Source organism: Amblyraja radiata, chromosome 19 (genome assembly GCF_010909765.2).
Source record: "Amblyraja radiata isolate CabotCenter1 chromosome 19, sAmbRad1.1.pri, whole genome shotgun sequence".
Classification (NCBI taxonomy): domain Eukaryota; kingdom Metazoa; phylum Chordata; class Chondrichthyes; order Rajiformes; family Rajidae; genus Amblyraja; species Amblyraja radiata.
This window is the reverse complement of record NC_045974.1, coordinates 34,317,777-34,337,932: the sequence shown is the minus strand read 5'-3', so window position 1 is coordinate 34,337,932 and position 20,156 is coordinate 34,317,777. Positions and strand designations below refer to the sequence as shown.

The 20,156-nt window shown below is 39.6% G+C and overlaps 1 protein-coding gene across 2 annotated transcripts in view; it reads left to right on the top strand.

Annotated features, from left to right (window-relative positions):
* Window positions 1-20,156, top strand: part of tmtc2 (transmembrane O-mannosyltransferase targeting cadherins 2) — a 172,210-nt gene that overhangs the window by 123,306 nt on the left and 28,748 nt on the right. For both annotated transcript variants that reach the window (XM_033038201.1, XM_033038202.1), the window contains 3 exons: window positions 8,108-8,186; window positions 9,740-9,861; window positions 18,379-18,460. In XM_033038201.1, coding sequence (XP_032894092.1) covers window positions 8,108-8,186; window positions 9,740-9,861; window positions 18,379-18,460 — 283 coding nt within the window. The remainder of the gene's footprint in view (window positions 1-8,107; window positions 8,187-9,739; window positions 9,862-18,378; window positions 18,461-20,156) is intronic.

Here is a 20,156-nt window from a genome sequence, read left to right as displayed (position 1 = left end):
ATGATATTACCCTCAATCCTAGGTGCTTTCGTTGTAATGAAACTTTCTGAAGGGTTTATTTGGGAAGTTCTGCTCTTTTTCAATATTGTCACTTGTTTTTTACTTGTTCCTATTGAAGAGATGAGGTGTTCAGTTTCGTTGATAATCCTTCTCATTTTGAATAGTCATGGGCTGGAGGGTCCAATGGGTTAATCAGTTTATTACATTATTATCAAGAATGCCTTTAAAAAATCTTGCTTTATTTCTTCTGTTCTTTGTACAATCTCTTGCTATGATATAGTTCGGAGCAGAATGCCTGCTTCGGGAGTTTGTGTGATCAGTCAAGGCTCCTAACAGAGCTGTGAGTGCAATTAGATCCTTGGTGTTGTGGATGTTGGCTGGGACATTATTGTACTTGTTGGAGCATTTACAGGAAAAACATTGGTTCTCCTCGCACCATGTCTGATGTCCTAGTCTTCAAATACCCCTTTGCTCAGCCTGTGCTGGTGCAATGGAAGTGGTCGAAGATAAACACAAAAAGCTGGAGTAACTCAGCAGGACAGGCAGAATCTCTGGAGAGAAGGAATGGGTGACGTTTCGGGTCGATACCCTTCCTCAGACGGGTGAATCTGGCCATTGACAAGTGCCTTTATGTGACATGAAAAGCCATCCACATTTTTAATCATGGATGTTTATTGTGAAGAGGATGGTGTTGAGCAGCAGGGATAACAGCGGAAATACTCCATTTTACTGATTTTCATCTGATCTTCATTCACTCACCAGTTTCAGTGAACACATCAGTGATGACTTGGAGTTGTGTCTCTCAGTGTTATATGCACAGATGCCATTTGCATGCTGCAGTTTAATGACTGAAATTGGAGTGCCCTTGGTTCTGGAGAAGAGGCAATAAAGTTTCAGCATTTTTCCATTTGCGTGTCACGCAGATGGCGCGCAAAGATTTTGTGAATCCCAAAATCTTGGGGCGCTGTGCGCGACCGCGCGTCACTGCCTACGTCACCACGCACCATGCGTGTGTAATGCACACCATGCGTGCATCACGTGCGTGTCGCGTGACGCGTAAATGAGGTCGCGTAAATGACCCGCAAATGATGCCCATGTGGGACAGGCCCTGAAGGCTTTTGTGAGGTCAGCGAAGACTGAGCTAACCTCGGTTCTTTGGAGACCAACCTTGCAGGTCTCATCCTCTTTCTGTGCAAATGACTTACCATTGTGCTTATCCAAATCCACTTTGAAAGACCTTGATGACTGTTTTACCAATTTGATGTTCCAGATTATACCACTCTTTGTGTAAAAAAACATTTTCATCACGTTCCCCAGTAATGTGTCTATCTCTAGCAATGTGTGCCCCTCGATCCTTAAATCACCCATTGATGGAAACTACTTCTCTCTTCACTCTAACTAAACCCATGAAGGCCTTGTCACCTCTAATAAATCTCCACAAACTTCTTTGTTCTGAATATAACCTCAGTTTCTCCATTTAGCTGAAATCGCTCATCGCTGGAACCATTTTAGTAAGTGGCTGCTGCTAACTTCTCTCATGGGCAATGTGGTGCCTGTCTCTCATCTTTCAGCAGAACACATTTCTGAACAAAACTCTCCAATTTATCTGGATAATCCTGCAAAGATATCTTTAAACAATCCATCACAAATTAAGTACAACACCGTAATTACCCAAAGTTAAAGAGTGAATGAATTAGATTAAAGTGTACCTGCTGAATGTACCACGAACAAAGAAATAATTCTAGAATGAGTGAAAGAAACGAGACAGAGTTTATCACAAAATTTATGTTTATCAATGTGAAACGGCTATTTTGAGTATTTAATTAAAACACTGTGCAATAGGCAAATTAACCTACGCTTACTCTGCTGGATTTCTTTTCAACAAACAAATGTACATCGTCCCATATCAAAGCTGTTTGCTGATACCATCTCAATTACACAATTATTAAACCATTATTAGTTAACCAAATTTTTGATGAAATTTCATTCCTCCTTCTCGGTTAGACCAGACAAGTCTCAGAATCAATTCTCTTAATAGACAATAGGTGCAGGAGTAGGCCATTCGGCCTTCGAGCCAGCACCGTCACTCAATGTGATCATGGCTGATCATCCACAATCAGAACCCCATTCCTGCCTTCTCCCCATATCCCCTGACTCTGCTATCTTTAAGAGCCTTATCTAGCTCTCTCTTGAAAGTATCCAGAGATCCGGCCTCCACCGCCCTCTGGGGCAGAGAATTCCAGACTCACAACTCTCTGTGTGGAAAAAGTGTTTCCTCATCTCCATTCTGAATGGCTTACCCCTTATTCTTAAACAGTGGCTACTGGTTCTGGACTCCCCCAATATCGGGAACATGTTTCCTGCCTCTAGCGTGTCTAATATCCTCTCATCCTTCTAAACTCCAGAGTATACAAGCCCAGCCGCTCCATTCTCTCAGCTATCCAGGGATTTAACCTTGTAAACCTACGCTGCACTCCCTCAATGCAAGAATGTCCTTCCTCAAATTAGGGAACCAAAACTGCACACAATACTCCAGGTGTGGTCTCATTAGGGCCCTGTGCAACTGCAGTAGTACCTCTTTGCTCCTATACCCGACTCCTCTTGTTATGAAGGCCAACATGCCATTTGATTTCTTCACTGCCTGCTGTACCTGCATGTTTACTTTCATTGACTGATGAACAAGTACCCCCCAGATCCCATTGTACTTCCCCTTTTCCCAACTTGACACAATTTAGATAATAATCTGCCTTCCTGTTTTTGCTACCAAAGTAGATAACTTCACATTTATCCACATTAAACTGCATCTGCCATGCATCTGGCCACTCACCCAACCTGTCCATGTCACCCTGCATTCTCATAGCATCCTCGTCAAGTTCACACTGCCACCCAGCTTTGTGTCATCTGCAAATTTGCTAATGCTTTTTGAATCCTTTCATCTAAATGATTGATGTATATTGTAAATAGCTGCAGTCCCAGCACCGAGCCTTGCGGTACCCCACTAGTCACTGCCTGCCATTCTGAAAGGGACCCGTTAATCCCTACTCTTTGTTTCCTGTCTGCCAACCAATTTTCTATCCATTTTCAGCACTCTACCCCAATACCATGTGCCCTAATGTTGCCCACTAATCTCCTATGTGGGACCTTATCAAATGCTTTCTGAAAGTCCAGATGCACTACATCCACTGACTCTCCCTTGTCCATTTTCCTAGTTACATCCTCAAAAAATTTCTTAGTTGCATCCTCAAAAAATTCCAGAAGATTAGTCAAGCATGATTTTCCTTTCGTAAATCCACGGACCGATCCTGTTAATGCTATCCAAATGTATTGCAATTTCAAATTTTATGATTGACCAGCATCTTCCCCACCACCGTTGTCAGGCTAACTGGTCTATAATTCCCTGTTTTCTCTCTCCCACCTTTCTTAAAAAGTGGGTTAACATTAGCTACCCTCCAATCCACAGGAACTGATCCTGAATCTATAGAACATTGGAAAATGATCACCAATGCGTCCACAATTTCAAGAACCACTTCCTTAAGTGCCCTGGGGATTTATCAGCCTTCAGTCCCATCAGTCTACCCAACACCATTTCCTGCCTAATATGGATTTCCTTCAGTTCCTCCGTCACTCCAGATCCTCTGGCCACTCGTACATCAGGAAGATTGTTTGTGTCCTCCTTAGTGAAGACAGATCCAAAGTACCTGTTCAACTCATCTGCCATTTCCTTGTTCCCCATAATAAATTCATGCTCAGCCTCCTCCTCACGTCCACTCTAGATCTTTTTGCCTATTATTTTAAATATACCTTTATTCATTTTCATTTTTGTGCACTGTGGAGCATCAGCCAGACCAGCATTTATTGCCCGTTCCCAATTGTCCCTGATAGTTTGGCACCTTCTTGAAGCACTGCGTGCTGGTGTAAAGACACATTTTATTGTTCCATTTTAATACATATGACAATAAATCCCTTTTGACTCTTGTCTTTCTCATGAATGTACTCCCGTAATGCAGATGAAGAGGGAGTTGTATAATACAAGCCCTGTGAAAGTCAGCTGGGATATTTCTAGGTTTGGATGATGGTGACTTGAGTTCCCATGTATCTAATGCCCTCCATCATCTGGTTAAAGGGTTTGGGAGCTGCTGTTAGAACAGCCAGGACAAGTGACTGTATTTATTTTGGTAGGTGGTGCACACTGCAGCTAAGTTATGCCGGTGGTCGAGGCAATTAATAGTTAGGATGGCAGATGGAGTTGGTAAACTGGGCTGCTCTATCCTGGATGGTGTTGACCTCTGAATGTTGTGCTACTCAACGGTAGAAATAGTTGTTCTTAAGTTTTCTATCAAATGATCGCATCCTGTGTTAGATCACCACTGAATCATCTATTGGAACAGGATTAACCTTCTAATCTCTTGTCATAACCAAAGTCCCTCATCACTAGTAATGTCCTATCACACATCCTCTACACCATTTTGAATTGTTTATATCTTCCCTGAAGTGTTGTGCTGAAATTAGGTAACATCCTGTGACTAACCAGTGATTTCTAAAATTCCATTATGAGCTCTTTGATCTGCCGACTGAGTCAAAGAACATACAAGCAAAGTATTTTTATATTTTTACTCATCTGTTTATCTTGCCCTGCCAGCATTTTGTTTTGTCTATAAGGATGCAACACCAAGATTTCTCTGTTTAGGTACACAAAGTCCTGCTATTTATATTGTACCATGTTGAGAATCATTATCACATACTGTACACCAGAGTGCAGTGAAATTCCTTGTTCGCAAGAAGCACATAGAGTACAAAGTGTACATGATAATAATGGATGCAATTGTAAATGCAATAGCCTATGCAAAACTGCAGAAAGATGCTATGATTGTAGTGCAATCTGAAATAGTGCAAAAAATAACTGAAGTGCAATGACAGAATAACCATTTGAGGTAGAGTTAAAAGTAAGAGTGAGAATATGTGGCAGCACCTCCACAAAAGCGGGTGTGACAGAAGAGAATGGTTCAGAAGTCCATAACTTCCACAGTGAGGATGTGTAATGTTGGGCCATCATCTGTTTCATATCTCCTCGAAAGCTGAAACCTGCCCTTATTTAAGGGTCAACACCAAAGGTAGACACAAAATGCTGCAGTAACTCAGGGACGGGACAGGCAGCATCTCTGGAGAGAAGGAATGGGTGACGTTTCGGGTTGAGACCCTTCTTCAGACTTATTTAAGGGTTGTTTGGTTGGGGTCATAAATGGTGTCATTCCACAGCAGATTGCATGCACACTGAATTTGATAAAAAGTAGAATTCTGCTTCTGTATTGATACCAAGGTGGAAACCTTTTCATTGGCCATTATACTGAGTGTAAATTCACAAACTTACTGTGAATAAACAATGATTCTGCCCTTGAAATCTGCTATAAAAATGATCAATTTTCACATCTTCCTATACTGACATCCACCTCTCTGCTGACTCGTTACAAAATATTTTTCAAAGACTGGTAGAAATTAAGGAAATGCGTCAATACCAGGATGCTAACCATCTCGTGAATGACCACAGATTGCTCATGAATCAGCACTTGTTTTGCACTATGGAAAACCACAACATCCTTCTAGTCTTGTTGGCTATTGCCTTTAGCAATGGTCAACCTGCTATGGTGGTGGCTGGAAAAACAACTCATTTCAAACTCCCATATTAAAATAATTTATATGAAATGTCTAATAGGGTCATCTGTGGTTGTGGCTCAGTACTCTCACTTCTGAGTCAGGAGATTCATGTCCATTTCCTACAACGTGAGTACAAACATCTATGATGACTCACCAATGTTACCCCCCAAAGGAGTCCAGCTCCCCTGGATGTGTTATTTTTTGGATGCAACTGAATTTTCTTTCTCCGAGATGGCTGGAAAGGTTTCCATGGCCTGATTTAGCCAGTCTGCATCAATTTTCTATCCTTCTATCATGTCACTCCTCAACGTATGCCCAACCTCCTCTTATAGCTAGTACTTTTGAATCCAGGTGACTTGCTGGTGAACCTCTTTTGCACCATCTGGAAAGCACCCATATCCTTCCAATAATGCAGAGGCCAGAATTCCACACAATACTCCAAATGTGTCCTCTCAAATCTTTCATGAAGTTGCGGTATGACTTCCCAACTTTTATACTCCATGGCCTGAACAGTAAAGACAAGCATGATGTACGCCGTCTTTATCACCGGAGCAGTAGAATTGTCCACTTAGCCCCTCAAGCCAATTCAGGACGATCATGGCTGATCAGCTTCAGGTCTCCTCTCATATGTGTCATATCCTCTCATAACATTGTCGTTCAATAAAATATCTACTTTTTCTTTTAATTACCCAATGATCAATCCAGAGTACAGAATTCCAGAGATTCACTACCCTGTACTCGCTTCGTTTTTAAACGACCAACCCTAACCTTGTAACTATCCTCATCTGATATTCTTTGACGAGTAGACATAGGTCATAGAGTCATACAGAATGGAAACAGGCCCTTCAGCCCAACTCGATCATGCTGATCATGATGCCCCATCTAAGCTTGTTCCATATTCATGCATTTCATCCCTTTCAAATTACTTTTAAATGTTATTATTGTATCTGCTTCAACTACTTCCTCTGGCAGTTCATTTCATATACCTACCCGCCCTTTGTATAAAAAAATTCCCCTCAGGTTCCTATTCAACTTTTCCCCTCTCACCTTAAATCTATGGCTACTAGTATTTTGATTTCCCTATCCAGGGAAAATGTCTAAGTACATTCACCCTATCTATTCCCCTCATGACTATATAAGATCTCCCTTCAGCCTCTTGCACTCAAAGGAATAAACCTCTGCCCATCTTCTTCATATAGCTCCAGCCATTGTGTCCCGGCAAATTCCTCGTAAATCTTATCTGCACGCTTTCCAGCTTAATGGCATCTTTTCTTTAGCAGCATGACCAAAAATGAACGCAGTTGTCCAAGTTCACCTAGAACATCCCAACCTCTATATTTAATTCCATGACTGTTGAAGACCAGTGTGCCAAAAGCCTTCTTCACCACCCTATCTACTTGCACCACTACCTCCAGGAAATTATGTACTTGTATTCCTAGATCCCTTTGCTCTGGAACATCCCCCAGGGCCTACCACCTACTGTGAAGGTCCTGCCCTGGTTTGGCTTCCCATTGTGCAAAACATTACCCTTAACTGAATTAAATTATAATTCCTGTTTGCCCACTTGCCCAACTGATCATATCCTACTCTAATACTTGATAACCATCATCACTATGATGCAGGTACACAAACTTGCTGGAGGAACTCAGCGGGTGCAGCAGCATCTATGGAGCGAAGGAAATAGGCGACGTTTCGGGCCGAAACCCTTCTTGATGCAACCTATTTTAGTATAATCTACAGACATAATCATCAAGCTGTATACATTCTCATCCAGATTGCTGGTATAGATGACAAAGAGCAATGGGCCCAGCATATTTCAACGTGTACCCTACCATCCCCTCTCGGGATCTTGTTTCAATAACATCACCCCTTTTTAACTTTATAAGATACAAATTTAATTTCTTTAGTCATTTGTGATACTCTCATCCTGTCTCAAATTCCAGTGGAGTATAGTGAAGAAAGGCCAGAGAATCCTAAAGCTTGACACAGTCTAAAGAAGGGTCCCAACCCAAAACTCCATGTTCTCCAGAGATGCCGTCTGATCCACGGAGTCACTCCAGCACTTCGTGTCCTTTTCAGTTATATCAAAACTATGTGTCACCTCCACCAGACCAGGCACTATTTTACTGCATTTGATGTAAAAGCCAAACTTGATGGACAACACAGCAGACCTGTGAAAATTGGTGACATCTGGTTAATATTTCATGCAAAGCCTTTCATTGGAAAATTAAAAAGGATCGGCATTGCTTGATAGTTTTTGTGTTGATGGATTAGTTCAAGGCCAAGAGAATGTTTTTTATCCAACTTTTTGATTGCAATTATTTTATGTAGTCTGGTGAGACCGGAGGAAAAGTGAAAAATTGTGTGGAAAAGAATCTCATTCCACACCTCCTGTCTTTGTGTATGTTTTTTTAATAAATGTGTTCACTACAACAGTCCCCTTTCCTCACTGCAGGATGCACTACTTGTCTACAAGGAAGCAATACAGAAGATGCCAACACAGTTTGCACCACAGAGCTTATATAACATGATGGGTGAGTGTATCATTTCATGTCTTGTAATACCCGTCACATGCACCAAAGCAAACGTGACTAGTCATTGATTTCTCGTCAATGATGTTAAATGTTCTATATAGTACCGTTGAATTTTCTTTGCTGTCAAAGTTCATTCCTTTAAAGTTATATTGATGTGACTCCATAACACTTAGTCTTGCTGCCTGTGAATGCATCCCCAGCAATTCTCTTTTGTAAAGGAATGTTGAACATTGTCAGTCTGGAGAATACCATCTTTCCACTCCAGGGGCTTTAAAACTATTTTTGTTACACCCCACTTCAGAGAGGTTTTTTCCCTCCCACCCCACCCCCCCTCTACCCACATTCTCCACCATAATTATAAACATTGTTTAAAACTATTCATTTTTTAATAATTGCGAGCCCCCTTCTAACTTTACCACAATCTGTAGTCTGAAAGCTTAGGCTCCAATCAATTGCTGTAAAGCAGCTTTTCTGTCTTAACTAGCTCAGTGTAGCCATATCATCTTATGGAAATGGCTCTGGATGAGAACCTCAGGAAAATTTTAAACTGATGAATCTCTCAATTAAAATCAAACTCTTGAGACACAAATCGGGTAATATTAAAATTGCAATGTCGAGCACAACATATGCTACTTATTAAGCAGTGAAAAAATTAATTCTTGTTATATTAGTCAAAGTACCACAGTAAAACTGCTTGTTAAAAACAACTAGAGTCAATCTTATACTGGCTCATGTAACGATACAGACACATTTCTATTTGGTTGGATTTTTAACCCACAGAATGGGTTTTTTTTAGCTGCCAGATGAGTCAAAGCTTAATGCTAATTTATTATCATGCCACAAAGCTTTCTTAGATTATCACTTGTTGCAAGACTATGAAAATCTCTTGTCCAAGGGAAAATATTATTGTTAGAAAACATAATTTATCTTAAACTGTTGAATTTCATTTAAATGGTAACAAAGAAATACGTGAATAATGGTTATATTTTTAAATTGTGTTGGTGGCTAATAACTCCCTTGTTAAGGACAGACATATCATTAAAAAACTATATGGAGGGCAGTAAATATAGTTCAAACAATTCCACTACTTAAAAACAAACACTGTGTCTGTAGATTTAAATATATCCTTTTAAGTTCGAGCCAAGCCCCAAGCAACCATTAGAGTTGTCTCCTCATTCAGGGCTGCTTTGCTTTTTCTGGAATGTGATGTTAGATTATTGTATTTCTGGGAATGTTGGCCTCCTACCTGTTGCAATATATTAGTCTTGGGCTGAATCGGGCTTTGGAGGAGTTGTCTCATTGGTGACACGCTTCATTTATACCTCTCGTCAGCCTGGTTATGTTTCAAAAGGTCATTACTCAAACTGGACATCAAAGTACCTTACACTAGACTGTTCCGTTCAGCGGAATACACCCATTTGTTAAAGCTGTCATATTTTAACAAAAACATAGAAGTTAGATGCTCTTAAAAGCTTTTTTTTTTTTTTCATGATTGTTATGTGAGAGTATCGTTAAACCTTCCACCTTCTTTTGTCTTCTGTCTGCATCAATAGGTGAAGCCTATATGAGACTGAACAAACTGACCGAGGCTGAGTATTGGTACCTGGAGTCCTTGCAATCCAAGCCTGATCATATCCCTGCCCACCTCACGTTTGGGAAACTTCTAGCTCTCACCGTGAGTTGACCTTATTAGTATTATGCTGTCTTTATGCAACTTATATTTCAGAACTTGCCCGTTGTGAGTTTGCACATCTGGGAAAGGGTTCGTGAAAGAAACTCTTTAGATCCTGGTGTTTAACTTCATTACTTGTGTCTGAACTATGAGTTACTTAATATTTTCAAATTTTCCATAGTCAGATGGTTTACTACTTAAAATATCGTGGAGCTGCTTTTGGAATATTTAAGAATAACAGACAAACATATTTAAATAACTATTTAAATAAATAAAAGCTATTAATTTTAGTATGGGAATGGTGATCAATTATCGACTAGATGTCACATATGGTGCACGAATGGCCCCTCTTTGCATTGTGATTCCAAAGCAATGGCATTGTGCAAATATTGTTATTTCATGTGGTAGGTGGTTTCAAAGTGCTGCCCAGTTTAGAGTCTTTAAAATCACAGTCCCAGAGTTCAAAGGGAATTGGTACACTGAACTTGTATGGCCCATTTCATCTGGAATATGCTCTTAAATTAATTTGACATCTCAGCTAGCTGTGGAAGTTAAGATGTTAGACTTCCAAAGGGACAACAGTTTAATTGTACATCATTTTCAAGCATCTGAATTATTGTAGAACTACTCCAGCATGCAGTTACGCATTTAAAATATTGACAGAGGAGGTTTGGATGCACCTGAATTATTAATGAGGCATTATAGTGTAGATGTCAAATTTATCTGGTCACATTGAATATAGCAGCAATGAAATATGTTGCATAAAACAAATAATTGCACCTGTTTCCTCTTTACCTTTAGGAAGTTTAGTTTAATTTAGAGATACAGTGAGGAAACAGGCCCTTCGGCCCACCGAGTCCGCACTGACCAGCGATCCCTGCTCATTAACACTACCCTACACACGCTAGGGACAATTTTACATTTACACCAAGCCAATTAGCCTACAAAACTAGGTCTGAAAAAATCCAATAATTTATTAACCCAATTTCCCACTTTTTGTCACAATTCACCCCATTGAGATTGACTTTCTAAATATTCTTATGACAATACACCTCGTGGCATTTTATTTTCTGTGTATGGAAGGTTGATTTATTTCACAAATTTATCAGAATTCAATCTAAACTTCTTATCAGAAGTTGGAATTTGTATCCACGGTAAGCAGATATTTTTAAGATTTAGTTATTTTAGAATATGGAATATAGAACAGTACAGCATGGAAGCATGCCCTGCGGCCAACACTATCTGTGCTGAACTTGATACCAAGTTAAACTAATCTTCTCTGCCTGCACGTGGCCCACATGCCTCCATGTGCCTATCTGAAAACCTCTCAAATACCACAATCTGCTTCCACCTCTATCTGTGGCAGTGTGTTTTAGACACCCACCCACCAGATTGCCCTGCTTCTCTGACTTTAGAAATATCCATTTTATCCTTGATATGTCCACTATGAGGTAAAAAAGGTTCTAACTATCTACTCTGTCAATGTAATTCATAACTTTATATATATTTCTCTCAAGTCTCCCCTCAACCTCCAACACTCAAGAGAAAACAATCCAAGTTTGTCTAATCTCTCTATACAGCAAATACTCTCTACACCAGGCAGCATTCTGGTAAACTGCTTCTGCTCGTTTTAGAAACATAGAAACATGGAAAAATATGAGCAGGAGTAGGCCATCCGGCCCTTCGAGCCAGCACTGCCATTCAATATGATGGCTGATCATCTAAAATCCGTACTCCGTTTCTGCTTTTCCCCCACATCCCATGATTCCTTTAGCCCTAAGAGCTAAATCTAACTCTCTTGAAAACATCCAGTGAGTTGGCCTCAACTGCCTTCTGTGGCAGAGAATTCCACAGATTCACAACTCTCTGGGTGAAGATATTTTTCATCATCTCAGTCCTAAATGGCCCACCCCTTATTCTTAAACTGTGACCCCTGGTTCTGGACTCCCCCAAAATCCTGTATCTAGCCTGTCCAATCCATTAAAATTGTATATATTTCGATGATACCCTCTCATCCTTCTAAAATCCAATGAATACAAGCTCAGTCGACCCATTCTTTCATCATATGGCAGTCTTGCCATCCCGGGAATTAACATGGTGAACCTACGCTGCACAGGGATGCACTGCTGAGGCTCTTGTCTTCTATTTCTCCAAAATCTCCACATTCTTCCTGTAATGGGCAACAAGAATTGGTACACAATATTCTAAATTGGAGATGGGAATTAGGATATGGATATTGTGCCTTGAACTCTGTTGATCTTCTGCCTCAGTTCCTTCTACCTTACTATCTCTAGATCCCTTATCTTTTTTTTACTATCCTGTAATAATCAACAAAAGATTTTGAAGGCACTCAAAGACTGAGCCACCAGGGTCCCCAGGATCATAACTGATAGGAGCAGAATTCGGCCATTCCACACATCAAGTCTACTCCGCCATTAAATCATGGCTGATCTATCTCTCCCTCCTAACCCCATTCTCCTGCCTTCTCCCCATAACCCTGACACCCGTAGTAATCAAGAATCTATCTATCTCTGCCTTAGAAATATCCATTGACTTGGCCTCCACAGCCTCTGTGGCAAAGTATTCCATAGATTTACCACCCTCTGACTAAAGAAATTCCTCCTCATCTCCTTCCTAAAGGTACGTCCTTTAATTCTGATGCCGTGATGTCTGGTCCCAGACCCTCCTACCAGTGTAAACATCCTCTCCACATCCACTCTATCCATGCCTTTCACTATTCGCTACGTTTCTATTACATTCCTCTACACTGCAGAAGTATAGGCCCAGTGCCATCAAATGCTCATCATATGTTAATCCATTCATGTATAAGAAGGAACTGCAGATGCTAGTTTAAACCGAAGATAGACACAAAAATCTGGAGTAACTCAGCTGGACAGGCAGCTTCTCTGAAGAGAAGGAATGGGTGACGTTTTGGGCCCTTCTTCAACACACTCATTCTTGTAAACCCAGAGGGTCCAAAGGGTCCTCTGAATGCAGTCTGACCAGCACCTAAAGAGCCTCAGCGTTACATCCCTGTTTTTGTATTCTAGCCTCTTGAAATAAATACTAGCATTGCGTTTGCCTTCTTTACTACCGATTCGACTTGCAGATTAACTTTTTGGGAATCCTGCACCAGCACTCCCAAGGCCCTTTGCACTTCCGATTTCTGGATTATCTCCCCATTTAGAAAATAGTCCTCACTAGAATAGAGAGTTCCAAATACTCACCACCCTTTGAATGAAGAAATCTCTCTTCATCTCAGTCGTCAATGCCCTATCCGTTAATTTTGAGTACAACTACAGGTGCCAGACTCCTACTAGTTATCTAAGAACTTCAATATATTGATCAAACGATTTCATTTTCACAAATCCATCGTGATTCTGCTTTTGTGTCTTTTATCTGAATTTGTGGCTGTAAACACAGAACAAATGCCCCGATTTGTGTTGGTTGTGTCCTTGTTGATAGAATTATAACTATATATACACATCACCAGCAACCATTTGAAAATAAATGTGGCAAGGATACTTAAAAATGAATGCAAAGAATGACAGAGAAAAAAATGTCTTCCACAACTTCACGATATTCCAAAACATATTACAGCCATAGATATGGTTAAAATTTTGTAAGAAATGAGGCAACCTGCTTGGTTCCATAATCGATAATAAAACAAGAGGCCAGATTCATCTGTCTTGGTGTTGCTGGAGGGCTAATTGATTGGCCAGACAACAAGAGAACTCAATTTGAATGGTGCGGAGGGATCTTTTACACCACCTGAAAGGATAGACAAGACTTTGTGTCTGAAAGTTAGCTAATATAGTATTATTAGGTCTTACTATAATAGCGAGGCATAATAACATTTGAGCAGAACTGGCAAACCAAAGATATGACCTCATTGCCTAGTTTATTATTTTGGTTTGGCTCTGAGTCATCCCGGACTTTAATTCACTGCTTCCTGTGCATGTACTTCAAAAAAAAAAATGTGTTCCTTTATTGCTCAGAAGCAATAGCCCAAAAATACATGATTTGAATGGTGCCTGTACAATTATACAAATAAATTAATTTAGATTGAATTCTGATTATCGCACCAGCAGGCATTGCACATCACAGCAGCATCTGAGATCAAGGCTAGAAGTTACATGGTCAGTCTCATTTGAGTTCATATTGAACACATATCCATAGATAAAGATAGCAAAAGATTGTCATTTAGATTGAACACTTTGTTTATATAATGAATATTAAATGACTATTCCCACACTGCTGCTGTGAGCTAATGTAAGATGAGGAAGCATTTCTGCAATTTGTTCATGAGTTCAAGTGGTGCTTCACATTTCTATTTTACAGCGAATAATCTTTTAACATTTTCAGGTGTGTCGTTTAAGCTTTTACCTTGCATATGAATTGCTTTTAAAATCCAATGTTTCAGCAGACAGAACGTGCTTATTCTTAACTATCTGTCAAATTTGGTTTAATGCAGATTTATGATTGCATGTGCCAAATCTATAATGGAGTCTGTTTACATCTCCGCCGTACAAAATAAAGAATAATCTGTGCAAGGCAAATCCATCAATATAATGCAGTATGGCTCATTTAAACATACAACATTTAAACATCACACCATACAATATTATGTAAACACATACAGCTAATCATTTCACTATGTAATAATTAATTATCCCAATTTATGTATTATGCAATATTTTTAAAGATTCCACACTTTGCAAAGTTAAAATCATCTTAAAATTGAATTAATAAGTAAAATTCATTAAAACATATGTTTAAAAACACTTGGACTCACTTCACCATCACTCTTAACTGTTTATTTTCCTATCTCTATCTTACTGCCTCACTATCTTATGTGAACTAAGTGGTGGCTTAATTTAACTCTTAAATGGTGGGAGGTTAAGGGATATAATTGTCTCCTTATGTTCCCTACGCTCCAGCTCACAATGATATTGAAGCAGCCAGTAATTTTACACGGTTTACTCTGGTTTTAAAGGATTAGGGAACCTTTCCTGGGAGCACAACGTGTAAGATTACGTTGGACTCAGTCTGCTGCCTAAAGCCGCCACCCACCTACACTCAACTGGGTTGAATGCAGAAGGTTAGTCTTGCAGGCCCAAACACCCTGATTCAGGTGGCAAGGAGCAGATAACAAGCAGGCCTCAGGCATTGTATGGCTGAATCCCATCTCTGGAATGCCTTTTATATAAGGCAAAAACTGACATTTTAATTTAGCTTATTGTCAGGTGTAGCGAAGTACAGTGAAAAGCTTTTGTTGCAAGCCAACCAGTCAGCAGAAAGACAAACCATGTTTACAATCGAGCCATTTACAGTGTATAATCAGATACATTGTATTGTATTGTATTGTATTCAAATTTATTGTCATTGTCTCAGTTAGAGACAATAAAATGAATTTCCCTTACAGGCAGTATCATAAAAATAAAAATAAATAAATAATAATAAATAATAAAACATATTAAAAATACATGATGAGGGAATAACGTTTAGTGCAAGATAAAGCCAGCAAAGACCGATCAAGGATAGTCCAAGGGTCACCAATGAGGTCGATAGTAGTTCAGCTCTGCTCTCTAGTTGTGCTGGATGATTCGGTTGCCTGATTACAGCTGTAAAAGAAACTGCCCCCGAATCTGTGCTCTCTAGTTGTGCTGGATGATTCGGTTGCCTGATTACAGCTGTAAAAGAAACTGCCCCCGAATCTGAAGGTGTGCATTTTCACACTTCTATACCTTTTGCCTAATAGGACAAGGGTGAAGTGGGAGTGGCCAGGGTGCATCTTGTCCTTGCTTGTCTGCTGACCTTGCCGAGCTAGCGTGAGTTATAAATGAAGTCAATAGAAGGGAGTAGTAGGAAGGAACTGCAGATACTGGTTTAAAGTTGAAGATAGACACTAAAAGCTGGAGTTACTCCAACTTTTTGTGTCTATCTTCAATAGAAGGGAGGTTGGTTTGTGTGATGTTCTGGGCTGCAGGACAGGATGGGATGTTGTGTAACAAAGTTGTGAAATTCTTTAACGGCTTTTAAACAGATGTTCTAATATTAATGAAAATAATTCAAAAAAGCTATTTTTTAATTTCATTTTTTAAAACCATATTGGCGCTATAGGAAGGATATGTTGGCACTGGAAAGGATGCAGATTCACCATTATGTTGCCTTGGATGGAGTGATGTAGGTCTGAGGAGAGACTGGAGAAGCAGGGTCGTTTTTTTATGGAAGGAGGTTAAAACGGGGCAATAACTGAGGTGCATGACATTATGAACAGTAAAGAGGTCCTTCTACAGCTGTACAGGGCCCCAGTGAGGCCACATCTGGAGTATTGTGTGCAGTTTTGGTCTCTTAATTTGAGGAAGGACATCCTTGCTATTGAGGCAGTGCAGCGTAGGTTCACGAGTTCACGGGATGGTGGGACTGTCATATGGGAAAAGATTGGAAAGACTGGGCTTGTATTCGCTGGAATTTAGAAGGATGAGAGGAGATCTTATAGAAACCTATAACATCATAAAAGGACTGGACAAGCTACATGCAGGTAAAATGTTCCCAACGTTGGGGGAGTCCAGAACCAGGGGCCACAGTCTAAGAATAAAGGGGAGGCCATTTAAAACTGAGATGAGAAAATAACTTTTTCACTAATTTGTGGAATCATCTGCCACAGAAGGCAGTAGAGGCCAATTCACTGCATGAATTTAAAAGAGAGTTAGATAGAGTTCTAGGGGCTAGCGGAATCAAGGGATATGGGGAGAAGGCAGGCACGGGTTACTGATTGTGCATGATCAGCCTTGATCACAATGAATGGCGGTGCTGGCTTGAAGGGCCAAATGGCCTACTATGGCACCTATTTTCTATGATTCTATGAACAGTATAGCAGTAAACATCAGGAAACCTTATCAGAAGGGAACAATGCGAGAATATATAGATTATGGGTAAGCAGTAAGAGATTTAGAGGGAATTTGCTAAAGAGTGTGGGTACCAGGAGAAACCTGGCTTTCTCCCCCACTCTATGCTGAATAGAGTGGTGGAGCAAAGATCTAAGAGGCATCTAGATGAGCATTTGAGGAGCTGAGGCATTGAAGGATAAGGGCCACATACTGGAGGATGGGATTAATAAAGAGTGCCCTTTGGGTAGTGTGAAGTAGTGGGCCAAATGTTTCCATGCTGTTTGGCTCCATGACTATCACTTTAAAACATATTTTACGCATTAACCAAGGTAAAATAATAAAATAAATACTTATCCCCATTCCACGGGCCACAATTCCCTTGAAGTAAATGTTGTCTCACATTCAGTGCTGGATCTGACCTGCAGAAGGAACTCGGAGGTGATTTCCCCAGTGTAATGCTGAGGAATCCCAGTAAGACAGGTCTTGATGGAATGTCGTGACAGCTTTGGAAGCATCCATCACTTCTTAAACCTCTGAAGTCTGCAGTTTATTTCCATCAGGGTGTCTGAAGACTGGTGACTCTCCTCAGAATCACCAGCAGCAGACAACAACATTCTGGACAATACCCGTTTAATAATTAGAAAAAAATCTTCGTTATGTTATGTAAAGTTTGAAGCTTGTATATTGTTCTGTTGATATCTTTGCAGAACTTTTCTTCTTTTAACACATAGTTTCTCACAGTAGGTGACTTCTTTCCAAAAATCTCTAGCTGGCTGGTGGAATACATTAACTCAAATTACATTTCTCTTGAGGCAAGCACCTCTCTAAAAATGACAGGATGATCTGGAACTTGCTGCATGATGAAATGATAAGTGTATTAGTTTGAGCAGTGTGGATATTGCTTTTTTCCCCAATATGTTTTACATTTAATAGTTTTGTCTTCTCATTTAATATGTCCCGGTCCCAACTATGCCACGAATCATCTGCCATTTATAGTAAGAATCCAGAGAACTCTGAACCGAAACACATAATTCTAGCCTTGGATTAAAATATAACAGTGAAGCATCAGTTCTGTTTCCATCATCATTTAATTTGTGAGATGAGAACATGGCTGGAAAGGCTCGCATTTCATTGCCCAGCCCCTATTACCCTTGAGACAGCGGCATTGTGCCTTCTTCTTTAACTGCTTCAATCCTTCGGAGAAGGTGGGGTACAGATTCAATTCCAATATTTAGAACAAGTGACGTTGAAGAGATGGTAATATATTATCAAGTCAGGATGGCTTGCGACTTGGAAATGGAATTTACAAAATATTGCTTTCTCAGATGAATAATATATAGCATGTATTTATTCCGCAATTATATCGTTTGTGCACACAGAAATGTTAAAATATAACCTAGAAGATAGGAAAAAGTTGATTGCTTTAACAGTTATGGAATAGAATTAAAATTTTTTAAATGGAACTCATTCAAAATGTATTCCTTCACAGGTTGACCTTATGAAATGAGGTCAGATTTGCCCAGATATTTGTTTAGGCGCTTATATTTTTTAATTGAAAGCAGTGAGATACTCATGCCTAAATTAATATTAATAATAAGGAAATTAATATTTTGTTATTGATTTAAAGGGCAGGAAAGAAGAAGCTGAAAAGTACTTTTTACGTTCAATCCAGCTTGATCCAAGTAAAGGAAATTGCTACATGCATTATGGTGAGTTTTTAACTTGCTGTTTTACTTTAAGATAAAACATTTTGTTTAATGCCATCCTTAAAATGCCACAAAATGTTTTACATCATTAACTTGAAATCTTGATTTTTTTTAAATTGCTTCATCCTCTTTGTGTAATGGTAACTAAATAAAGCCTTGAATGTTTTGGTCCAGTGACAAACTCTAGAAGCTTCCAAGGATTTATGATCAAAAACATATTTTGTAATTATAGCTATTTAAATACTGCAAAAACAAGTCACCAATTTTATGCATGGCATTCAGTTTGCACATGGACAGTTTCCAGAATCAATATGATACATTGTTAAATGATCAGTTAACCTTAGTGGCTTTGATAAATATTACCCAGAAAATTCTTGGGTCCGTTATCTAATTCTATGTTTTGTTTATAATCTCCTTATATTTGCTTTATCAATTTATTTAAATTGACTCAAAGTCAATGACAATATAAATGTGAACTGGCCAAATCTAATAATAATAATAATAATAATACATTTTATTTAATGGGCGCCTTTAAGACATCTCAAGGACACCTTACATAGTAATCGGAATAACATATAATCGGAATATAACAAGTAATAAAGACATCACAGAGACACAAATTAAAAACAGAATTCAATCCAAAAACAGAAAATCAAAAACACAGTGTGAAGAGAGAGCAGCGGCAGCCAAAGCGCGCCAGCGTCCACTCTCTCTTCACGGCAGCCATCTTGGACACAGACCTACAGGACTACAAATTAGACAAAAAAAAAATCATCCGCCCACAATGGATACCACTGTGGGGGAAGGCACAATGTCCAGTCCCCACCCCATGTTCACCCCAAATCTGACTTATTGTTACTTATAAATCTCATAAGTAAGATTGTTCAACTCTCAACTTTTCATATTTGTTTAATTCATTCTCATCACCAGCTATTCTTAAGTGCCCTTAGGAAAGGACATTTGAGTCTTCCGTTGAATGGTTGTAGTCTGTGTTTTGAATGTCCTTCAGCAATGCTGTTGAACAGGGAGTGTGAGCATTTTGACCGAAAGATGATACAGAAGTGGCAACATATTTCTCATTTAGGATGATGTTGTGGTTGGGGAGATCCCTTTCAGTTATGCATTCCCATATGGTAAAGTCACAGGATTTGTGAAGCCCTTTTGAAGAAGATTTGGCAATCGTATCCTTTGGATGATACAACCAACATTGCGAATGAGGCAGTAGCGGAAAGCGTGAATGTTAAGGTGATTTGTGTAGGAAGGAACTGCAGATGCTGATTTAAACAGAAGGCTGCCTTACTAATGTTAAGGTGACATATTGCCATCCAGCCACCCCACAACTAATTCATAATCTGTAAATAGTGGAAAGGCTTTGAGAAGACAGGAGGAAAATCAGTTGCAATGGAGCTCCCGGTTTACAAACTGGCTTTACACCTTTTAAGTGACTCATCCGGTTATGTTTCTGACCAAAGGTCATGCCATGGATGTTGATATTAGGGCATTTGGTGACTGCAATGCCATTGAGTGTCAAACGGAGATGGTTTGTAACATCTTGTTGAAGATGGTCACTGTTTGGTGCTCATGTAGCACAAATATTAATTGCCATTCGTTAACCTGTCGCTGGATGTTTCCCAGGGGTTCTGCATCCAGCTCAGGCTGCATCAAATGAGCATTGGTGAGCAGGGTTTTGCTGAGTGCA